This window comes from Neopsephotus bourkii, unplaced genomic scaffold, assembly GCF_033783945.1.
Source record: "Neopsephotus bourkii isolate Nb327-2 ecotype Australia unplaced genomic scaffold, CSIRO-AGI_Nbou_v1 NB_580, whole genome shotgun sequence".
NCBI classification, from domain to species: Eukaryota; Metazoa; Chordata; class Aves; order Psittaciformes; family Psittacidae; genus Neopsephotus; species Neopsephotus bourkii.
The window spans coordinates 1,381,089-1,391,792 of NW_026901081.1; the positions used below are offsets into that span (position 1 = coordinate 1,381,089).

A 10,704-nucleotide genomic window follows, 5' to 3' on the forward strand; every position below is an offset into this window, starting at 1 on the left:
AATGCCCCAATCCTCCCAGCCCTCTGCACATGCTGGGAAACCTCAGTCCTTTCCAGGTTGCCAGTGATTCATATGCAAATGGTGGGAGCAAGCAGGATGCCAGCTTGTGCCCTGCATCCCAGCGATGGGAGAAGAGCAGAAAGGAGCCAGCAAGCAAATGTGATGGTGGTGATTTCGGTGGGGTGCAACGTGCAGGGGCTGGTTATTGTTAGTGTTTCTCTTCTATCTAGTGAGAAATACTACAGGGTGTTCCAAGTGATGCTGGGCAGGGGAGGGAGGGCTGGCTGCATCACCTTAGAGCTGACAAGGGTTACTGCGTGGAGCTTCCCCAGGGCTGCTTTGATCCCTTCTATGGGCGCTTCAAAATGGGATGGAGTTAGAGGGGAGGGTGCAGAAAACCACCTGGGACCAACCTCCCCTTCTGCTCTCATCATCCTCAAGGACCTAATTACACTACGTTAATGAGGGGCACTGCAGCTCCTCCCTGAGCCGCTCCGTTCCTGCTCCAGGAGCCCTTTTGCTCATAGAGCCGTATTTTATCATCTTTAGTGAGGTTTCCAAGTGAGACGGAGCCTCTATCCAATGAATCGCTCCACCTGGACCTCAATGTGTTCTCCAGATGGCTCAGCCCCGCTTAAGCTGCCCTGGTGTAATGTATTTTCCCTGCTCTGGGATGGGTTTTCCCTGCATCCTGGCTCCTCCCTGCCTGGCTGTTACTGACAGATGCATGGCTAATGCCCTGTAGCTGTCTGCCATGTCATTCAGGAGAAACAAAAGCAGCTCTCAGCAGTCAGGATAAAGGGGATGCTTTTGTGCTTCCCCTGCAGAAGGGCTCAGTGTGCTTTGCGGAGGGGACCTGGCTCTGTTCAGAGTCCTAATGCGGATGGGAGCGCTCCAAGAGTGAAGTTGAGTCTTTGCTAGGTCCGACCTGGAGAACTCAACTTGTGAGCAAGGTAATACTGGACTTCTTGCACTGGGGAGACTTGCAAAGTGTGTGTATATATATATATACACATATGTAAGCGATGCAGGATTTGCTTGTGTGTATTACTCGGATGGGGAGGGTGTCCTAAAGAGGAATATGGGTGATGGTGAAGGGGTAAACCCACTCTTTGGCGCTGGCATCATCTCTCTCATGGGTAGGCTGGAGGGATGTGAGCTGGGAAAAAGCATTTGGATTAGCTGGGGAGGGAAGGGGGGAATGTCTCTTTGTAAACTTAAGCTGCTTCTTCCCAGCATGGAGCTATGCGTGACCAGATGGATTGGAATGTGTGCGGATCAGGGACAGAAGTGGGGATAGCAATGTTTGCTTCTATCCTGGTTGGAGCTGCATGTGTTAGGAAATGTGGAGTCCATCCCACTCTTTGCAAAGGCATCTCTGGAGACTTGCCTTTGTTGTGACTTCTCTAAAGCACTTTGAACCAACCATCAGCTGGTCCCTTCCTTATGCAGGCCTGAGCATCCATAAGAAGAGTTTGGGATGTTTAGAGCCTTCACCCACTCCCATGGGATTCCTTAGACATTTCATTAGGGGTTGTCACTCTGCTTCACTGCTCTTTAGGTCTCTGCAGCATCCCTATGGTATTGGCAGAGGTGTTTTCCCACTGCTGGGGGATGCTGGAGGCACAAGGGATATGGTGGGGTGAAGATCCTCAGGACCAGGTTTGGTTGTTCCACACACAGACAGGAGGTGTCCTCTGGAGCCAATCTGAGCATCTTTGGGGTCTGTGGTCAGATGCAAAGGCTCAATGGGAAATGCAGGTTTAGGAAAGAGATGAAGGAGTAGAGCTAAGAGAGGGGGTTTGGCTGATGAGAACTGCAATGTAATCCTCCTCAAGGGCTGTGCTGCCTGCCTTCCTGCAGGGGAGTGTATGAACACCATTGATGTCCAGCACCTTGTCACCGCAATGGGGACTCATGCTCCTGCCAGAGGCTCGTGGTGAGATGCTCCAGAGCCTGACTTAAGGGGTCCTTAGGAGCAGAGCCTGAACACCCCCCAAATGTCTCTTTGCTGTTACAGAGCCTCAGAAAAGCAGTCCAAAACCTCCATGGCCATGGTAGGAGCTGTGATCAGGTGTGCTCTGATGGTCCTCACTGGCACCCCTCTTCACTTAATGAGTGGTGCTGACTCTGTCATGGTTTTACAACATGAGCTGTGGCACTGCTGTGCTCCTTCGACATAAATAAATGCTGGAGCAGCTCCCATATGGAAACAGGCTGAGAACATTGGGGCTGCTGAGCCTGGAGAAGAGAAGCTGCGTGGAGACCTCAGAGCAGCTTCCAGTGTGTGAAGGGGGCCTATAAGGATGCTGGGGAGGGACTCTTCATCAGGGACTGCAGTGATAGGACAAGGGGTGATGGGTTCAGACTGAAACAGGGGAAGTTCAGGTTGGATCTTAGGCAGAAGCTCTTCCCTATGAGGGTGCTGAGGCACTGGCACAGGGTGCCCAGAGAAGCTGTGGCTGCCCCATCCCTGGCAGTGTTCAAGGCCAGGTTGGACACAGGGGCTTGGAGCAAGCTGCTCCAGTGGAAAGTGTCCCTGCCTGTGGCAGGTTAGAACTGGAGGAGCTTTAAGGTCCCTTCCAACACAAACCAGTTTGGGATTCCGGTGTTGAACATCATAGTAACATGGAATGGTTCGGGTTGAAGGGATCTTAAATCTCATCCAGTTCCAACCCCCTGCCACAGGCAGGGACACCTTCCACTAGAGCAGGTTCAAACCCCATTTTACTGGACCTGGTTGACCTGACATCTCACTCAGGTGTTTTAATAGTGCCCTGTTCTTGTGTCTCCTCCCCTGCTTCCCCACCAGGATGCATCGAATGATGAAAGAAGAATCAAGTTTCAGGACAAGCAGCCTGGAGAAAGTGACGCGGGACCCAAGCAAAGAAAAGCTGCACATGAAGCTCTGCAGTGGGTCCTGCCACGCCGAGCAGATCCTCCAGACACTCAACTCCTACAGGCAAAGTGGCATCTTCACTGATGTGGTGCTGTTAATTGATGGACAAGAGTTCCCCTGCCACCGTGCCACTTTGTCAGCCAACAGCACCTACTTCAGGGCCATGTTTGGTGGCAACCTCAAGGAAGGCCACCAGGATATCATTAATATCCAGAAGATACCTGCTTCCACTATGTCTCTCCTTCTTGATTATATGTATGGGGGCAGCATCATCATTCAGGAGGACAATGTCGAAAGCATCTTGGAACTGTCTGACTTGCTGCAGATCTCCAAGCTCAGAGATGCCTGTGTCACCTTCCTCGAAGGCCAGCTTCACCCATGCAATTGCTTGGGCATCATGAAGTTTGCCGATTCGTTCTCCATTGCTTCTCTGACAGAGAAGAGCAAGAGGTTCATGCTCGAGTGTTTTGTGGAGGTGTCGTGCCATGAGGAGTTCCTGGAGATGGATGTGAAGGAGCTGGTTGAGTATCTGTCTGATGAGGAGCTGGTGGTCCCCAAGGAGGAAGTGGTCTTTGAGGCAGTCATGCGCTGGGTACAGCACGATGTACCTGCCAGGAAGGGAGCCTTGAAGGACCTCCTTGAACATGTACGCCTGCCCCTCCTCAACCCCACCTACTTCCTGGAGAAGGTGGAAATGGATGGGCTCATCCAGGACTCTAAGGAGTGCATTCCTCTACTGCATGAGGCCCGCAAGTACTACATCCTGGGGAACGAGGTCAGCTCGGTGCGATCAAGACCCAGAAGGTAAAACTCAGCATCATCTTCCCTAAACCAGCATGGCCTCAGCTGATGGATCTTAAAGTCTGAGGGGAGTTCTTGGGTTGTGCTATCTTCTTTTTCGTCTGATTGCTTCTTGTTTAGAATCACAGAATAGAATCATAGAATGGTTTGGGTTGGAAAGGACCTTAATATCACTCAGCTTGAACCCGCTTGCCATGGGCAGGGACACCTCACACTAAACCATGGCACCCAAGGCTCTGTCCAACCTGGCCTTGAACACTGCCAGGGATGGAGCATTCACAACCTCCCCGGGCAACCCATTCCAGTGCCTCAGCACTTTGGTTTCCCTGCTTCCAAAATGAAGGCATTGGAGATATTTGCCTGGCTTTAAGGATTCCTATGAATTATAATAATGCATGTGGCACTTTCTGGGGGACAAGGAGGTTTCTAGTTACACTGCTCTGGGTGTGCAATGATGCTATCCAGGTGTCTGTTCAGGCTGTGGAGAGGAAGGGCTGTTTTTAGCTCTTGATCTGCTGTCACCAATGGGTAGAGCATTGGGTTGAGACCTGTTTCCCATTCCCAGCTCTCCTCTTATTTCACCTCTTTTGGTTTCTCTCCCACCTTCTCCATGCTGCAGGAAGGCTCGGGCCACACCAGTCCTTCTGGCTATCAGCATGGTGCCTCACTCAAGGGCATTGCTACAGGGTCAGGAACTAACGTCCAGGGATCAAAATCAGTTACTGTCCGAGATGTTCCCAAACTATTGTTCTTTGCATTGATTTATTGATGAGCATCAAGAAGATAAAGAGATGCTGCCCCAGGCAGCTGCCAGTGTAAAGTGGGGGAGGCAGAGAAAAGTGATTTAACACTGTGTGTGTGTAGAAATCAGTACATTTTAGTGACTATTTAGTTTGGACTTGACTAGCCACAGTTTAGGTCTCTGTTGTTTCTTCATGGTGCTGCAGGTTCCTTATGATGTGCTTGGTAAGGATGGTGATGGACACCTCTGCTCTGGGATGGGTTGTCATATCAAACCAAGTTGGTTTGTGAGGCTTCCTATGCTTTTCCAGAGGACACCCATGATCACGGAGCTACAGGGCCAGTTTCCTGTGCTCTCCTGCTCTTCAGCCCAAGGAGTGCAGGGTTTTATGTCGCTCAGTGAAGCATCCTGGGCAGAAGGATGGAGATTGCCCCAGTGCACCTCAGAAGCCCCAGTCTGGCATTTAGAGCACATTTCTGGCAGGTGGAAGAGGTGGTTTGACACATGTTCCCTGTGCCTAATACCAGAACAAGCTCAAGGCCAGATTGGATGGTGCTCGGTGTGAGCTGCTCTAGTGGAAGGTGTCCCTGCCCATGGCAGGGGTTGGAACTGGAGGAGCTTTAAGGTCCCTTCAATCCAAACCAGTCTGGGATTCTATAATATACAAAATTGCTCAACAACAGGGTCACTGCATCCTTAAGGATGCAAACAGCTAAAATCCCCTGTGGATAAATCCTACCCCACAGCATCCACTTTTTACCTCCCTCCTTCCACAGCTTCAGTCTCAAGGGAATTGCCTCAACCTGCACAAACCAGGGCAGAGATGGGAATTGCTCCAAGTCTTTCAAATCCTCTTTCATCCTCCTCCTTCTTCTCCCTCCTCTCCTGCAGAACCGTTCTCTCTTGCCACCTACTAATGGCAGGATTTCCCTTCCTCTCATGTCTGCCTTCTCTGCTCACTGCTGTTAGAGCTGGGGAGAGATTAAGATTTCTTGGAAGCATTCTCTCTCTGGGCAGAGAGCTTGCCCAGGCAAGATGCCAGGAATGGCTTTCCATGCCTGTGGCTGTGCCTTGAAGATTACTAGGTTGGATTCTGCTGGAAAGGGGAGGGTGAGTGGCAGGGGGCAATCTCATGAGGGGCTTTTAAAGGTCAATCCCGTTTTCTTCCCCTATGCAGTTTGGACCTCTTCCAACCTAAGCCTTTGATCTTGTCATGCAGATAAAAGGGAAGATGCAGTGGTGAAATGATTTGCCCAGAAAATCAGTAGTTGATACAGGAGAGGATCTTGCTCTGTCTGTGCCACCAGTGTCCTGGATAGGATGATGGAAAGGGAGGGATGATGGAAAGATCTGGTCCAGAAACTTACCCATGCCTTTCGTGGTCTAGGTTCATGGAGCTGTCAGAAGTCATCATTGTCATTGGTGGCTGTGATAAGAAAGGGCTTCTGAAGCTGCCCTTCACTGACCTCTACCACCCAAAGAGCAGGCAGTGGACAGCACTCTCCAGCGTGCCTGGCTACACCAAGTCAGAGTTTGCTGCCTGCACACTGAAGAATGATGTTTACATATCAGGTGAGACACTCTGGACCAAATGGTCCTTTCCTGGTTGCACCTTTGCTTGGACGCTGCTCCTTAGGTCTATTCACTCGGACTCATTCACACGCATCCAGCTTTGGAGAAAAGCCACTTCTTGGTGAGGTTTATCCTTAGGTGGTTTGGATTATATCCAAAGGAACAATATCACTTTTGAGTTGGAGGATGGCAGTATGAACAAAACCTTTCCCTCCTGTTGGGGACCTATCAAGAGTGTTTAGCTGGTTTTGGTGTGTGCCAAACTTCCTAAAACATCAGTCTCCTGCCTCACTTAAATATAATGCCTATCAGATGAGCTCTATGTAAAGGATGGATCTGTATAACAAATGCCTTGAAGTCCACAAAGTATCTCTCTTTGGAAGATCATTTTACATGGCCATAACCCAATAACCACATTCTGAGTTGTTCCATTGCATGGAGGACTACTGTGGTGTAGTGAGGTGATGGGGCTGTCCTTGGGATCACACCAACCTTCCATCCCTCTGTTTTTAGGAGGACACATCAGCAGCAACGATGTCTGGGTGCTGAGCTCCCAGTTGAACGTCTGGATCAAGGTTGCTTGCCTACAGAAAGGCCGATGGAGGCACAAAATGGCAGCTCTTCAGGGCAAGGTAAGTGATGGCCTGAATCTGGGAAGAAGCCACATGGAGCACCCCAACTTCTCCTGCTGCCCAGTACAATGAGAAGCTGTCCGTGTGTGTTTGTCTTCTGGGTCATTTAGAGTTAGGTTTGATGGGAGAACAACTAGGACATGATGTTGTCCTAGTCTAGGGCATGTTGTAGTCCACAACTAGGACTCTGTGTGTATTGCCACCTGATGTAGCCACAAAGGAAGTTGTAACATTCATATTTATCATGGTGCAAGTCTTCTACAGACAGCTGTGTTAAGTCTTTGGGTGAAAGCTTTACACTTTGGGGTAATTCATAGAATCATAGAATGGTTTGGGGTGGAAAGAACCTTTAAAGGTCATTTAGTCCAACCCCAAGGTTTTACCATGGCTTGATGTCCATCTTTCTGGCCAAGTCCTGGTCTCTCCTCCCATACACCATGACAGCATAGCCCCGTAGATGAGTCCAGGAGTCTCTAATCCACTTGTTTTGCTCCTCTTGTGGCAGATCTATGCTGTGGGAGGCTTTGATGGCTTTTACCGCCTCTCCAGCCTGGAGTGCTATGACACCTTCTCCAACACTTGGTCAACCTTGGCCCCGCTGCCTCAGGCTGTGAGCTCGGCGGCTGTGGTCTCCTGCCTCAACAAGCTCTATGTGCTGGGAGGTGCTGTGGATGACACTGCTAACACCGACAAGGTATTGCTGGGGCACCAAGGATGGATGGGGACATGGAAAAGAAGGTTTGCCAGGGAATGTGAAGGGAATGGGGTTGTCCAACCTACCAGGGCACCTTTTTTAGAAGACTAATGAAGTCTCCCTTATAAAAAGATGGGAAGTCATGCATTTAAATGGAAGGCAATAGGACTTACAGATCAGAGAGGGAAGGTGTCAGGAGTTAGAGTATATTAGGCATGGTTTCAGTAGAGCCTGGTTAGCCCTGAGCAACCATGGAACAAACCTCCAACAGTGTGGACATCCATTCAGATAAGCAGCTACAACAGTAACTTCCTGGAGGAGACCTCTGCAAGCCAAACATGGTGTTTCTGGTCTCCTGAGCTGCAGGAAGAGCCATCAGTGCCCCTAAGCTCCATCTCCGAACACTTAACCGTGTGCAGTCTGAGAACAGCCACTCTAGGGGCTTATATTTGTCTGGGATGCAAGAAGCAATGCTAGAACCCCCCATCCCTTTGCTCTCTGGGTGCTGGAGCTCCCATCCATGTTTCTGTCCCTATGCCCTGTTGTTCTAGTGAATAGCAGCTTCATCCGAGCAGGGAGATGTGGTAAATCCATGTTCCTGGAGCTGTGTTTCTCCTTCCAGGTCCAGTGTTATGACCCAGAGGACAACAAGTGGACGCTCTTGTCTCCCACCCCTTTCTATCAGCGGTGCATCAGCGCCGTCTGCTTGGACAACATCATTTATGTTGTGGGTGGACTCCTCAGTAAGATCTTCAGCTATGACCCAAGGAAAGACAGCTGGAGAGAAGTGGCCGCCCTCCCTGGGCCTCTGGTAAGGAAGATCAGGAAAGAAGCTCTAAGCTCTCTATACACAGTAGCAGCCATTTGGGCTTTGCTGAGATTGAAGGCAAGGAAAATACATTGTGGGTTCGACTCTGAACATGTGAATGTGCAGAGCAATTCTAGCATATTTGAACAGGTATTCATGATGTGGTGAGGCACTGGAATGGGTTGCCCAGGGAGGCTGTGAATGCTCCATCCCTGGCAGTGTTCAAGGCCAGGTTGGAGGAGGCCTTGGGTAATATGGTTTAGAGTGAGGTGTCCCTGCCCATGGCAGGGGGGTTGGAACTTGATGATCTTAAGGTCCTTTCCAACCCAAACTATTCTATGATTCTATGATTCTATGTATTCACCATCAGTGTCCATACTGCTTGGAGGAGGTATCTCACACAGCAAACCCAAGTTTTCTTGCTGAGGCTGGGTCTACACTAGCTATTAATTCTAGATGAGTGTATCTGTAGGGTGAAACTATTGGTGTTGAAGACCGAGCTATGTGTTTCAGGGTGAGGGTTATACTGGCTTTAGTCTGGTCCATGGACTGAACACACACTCATGGTGGCTGTATATCTTGTTTTAATGTCATCATGGTTGACACTAAACATGGATCTCCAAGGCCATGCTGCAATGTGAGCTGTGGCACAGTGAAGAGCAGTGATGGGGTGCACCCCTTTAAGTGGCTTTGATGTGGAAGTGGTGGATGCTCCTCTGGGCTCTTGCTGTGCTTATGAGTCTGTGCTGTCCCTGGGGGGCTCCCGGAAACAGCAGTGGTCCCATCACTGTCTTGAGGCATGTCAAATACCTGAACTTTAATTGAAACAGTAGGATTGCAGCACCCCAAGAGCCAAACATCACTTATCCTACTGCCTTTCCCTTCCTTTTCCCTTTCCCCTTCCCCTGTTCTGGGCAGGTGAGATTTGAGCCCATTGTGATGACTTAACCTCATCACCTAAATCTTGAGGCTTACTCCTTATCTCTAGGGCTTTCCTTCTGCTTTCCAGGAGAGCTGTGGCCTGACGGTGTGTGGAGGGAAGATCTACATCCTGGGTGGCCGGGATGAGAATGGGGAAGGCACGGACAAGGCATTTACTTTCGACCCGGTGACTGGAAGTGTGGAGCAGCAGCCACCACTGCAGCGCTGTACCAGTTACCACGGCTGTGTGACCATACTGCAGCACACCAACAGATGACCACAGGGCTTCAACCGCATCCACTTCCCACCCAGAGCTTCCCCTTGAGACAGTGGCCATGCAGCATGTCGACAGACCCCTCGTCTTTGTATGGGGAAGGGCAGTAGAAGCCACTGAAGATGCTCCAGCCAGCCCCTGATGGTGGCCTGATGATGCCAATGGCTTTGATGCTGATCTAGGTGAGAGGATGAAAAGGTGCTGGGCTCTGTGAAGCTGCATTGGAGACCTTGCCACAGCAGGATTCAAGCATCCTTGCAGCCCTTCTGACTGTTGAATTTGACCTTTACTTAGGTTTTTGTGGCTATAGATGACACCTTTCCTTTATGCTGGCAGCAGAGGTGCACAGTCCTACAAGGACATATAACTGCTGCTTTCTGATGCCAAGACTGCTGCAGTAACAAATTATAGTTACAGGATCCAATCCTTTAGCTAAAGCTATCAGGTATTTATCTCTGTAGAACCCTGGTTCAGACCATGGTGGTGATCTAAATGGTCATTAATGTCAATGAGGAATTAGACCCATCACAGTGGAAAGCTGAGATTGAGACTTCAATACTATGTTCCAAGAAAATCTCTGCACTCTGTTCCCAAAAGCCTGGTTAAATAGTGGCTCCATTCTGCATGTGCTGTATGAGGGTCTATTCCCTTAAAGCCTAGATTTCTGTCTCTTTTCATATATGCTTTGTGGTTGGGTTGCTCTCTCACTGTGTCTTTGTCATTGAGAGGACAAGTGGATGATGTAGCCAAGAGTTCCTTCTTCAGAAAGCAGAAGTAGGGGGGAATATTAACATGAAGGAATGAAGCATGAAGACCTGAAGCATGGTAGCCATAGAATTGCATCTGGCTCATTTTGGCTCTGCAGTATGCTAGCAAGTATTAAAATAAACTCAACAGATTTGATACAGAATCCCTTGGAGCCAGAATGTGCAGCTAATTCGAAGGGCGAGTGTTTAATTATACACACAGTGCTGCTCCAAGCCAGTTGGTCTCAGGTCTAGAAATGATCCTGAGTGCATCTGATAAGGTAGAATAACCATAGATTTTGATGTCACTGTCTTTACTCCAAGACTGGATATGATAAATTTGGATGGCTCCATGTAAATGTTCATTTACAGTTGTTCAAGTCACTGCTAATTGTAGAGTAGGGTCTCTTAAACTCCCATTACCTGTACACTGTGAGGTGTACCCCCTATAGGAGGCTGCTGGCTGGCTGCTGGCTTCTCTGCACCTTCCCTTCCTCACCCCAACAATGGCTTCTTCCTGAAGTAGGGGAAATGACTTTGTCCACTGGCCCAGATGCTCCCCTTTCAGGGCCATTAATTGTCTTCAATCAGGTTTTGACTGTTCCCCCCTATAGC

At 49.5% G+C, this 10,704-nt stretch overlaps 1 protein-coding gene across 1 annotated transcript; it reads left to right on the forward strand.

The window, feature by feature from the left end:
* The first annotated feature begins 783 nt into the window (after window positions 1–783).
* Window positions 784–10,412, forward strand: KLHL35 (kelch like family member 35). Its single transcript, XM_061351363.1, has 7 exons — window positions 784–953; window positions 2,813–3,703; window positions 5,830–6,014; window positions 6,528–6,646; window positions 7,152–7,340; window positions 7,963–8,151; window positions 9,158–10,412. Exons 2-7 carry the CDS (start codon window positions 2,814–2,816, stop codon window positions 9,344–9,346), a joined length of 1,761 nt encoding a protein of 586 aa, XP_061207347.1. The 5' UTR covers window positions 784–953; window position 2,813; the 3' UTR covers window positions 9,347–10,412.
* The last annotated feature ends 292 nt before the right edge of the window (window positions 10,413–10,704 follow it).

Coding starts and splice junctions, on each gene's coding strand:
- KLHL35 (XM_061351363.1), top strand. CDS start 2,814: ATGCATCGAATGATGAAAGAAGAATCAAGTTTCAGGACAAGCAGCCTG. Junction 6,015..6,527: donor GAATGATGTTTACATATCAG/GTGAGACACTCT, acceptor CTCTGTTTTTAG/GAGGACACATCAGCAGCAAC. Junction 7,341..7,962: donor ACACTGCTAACACCGACAAG/GTATTGCTGGGG, acceptor TTCTCCTTCCAG/GTCCAGTGTTATGACCCAGA.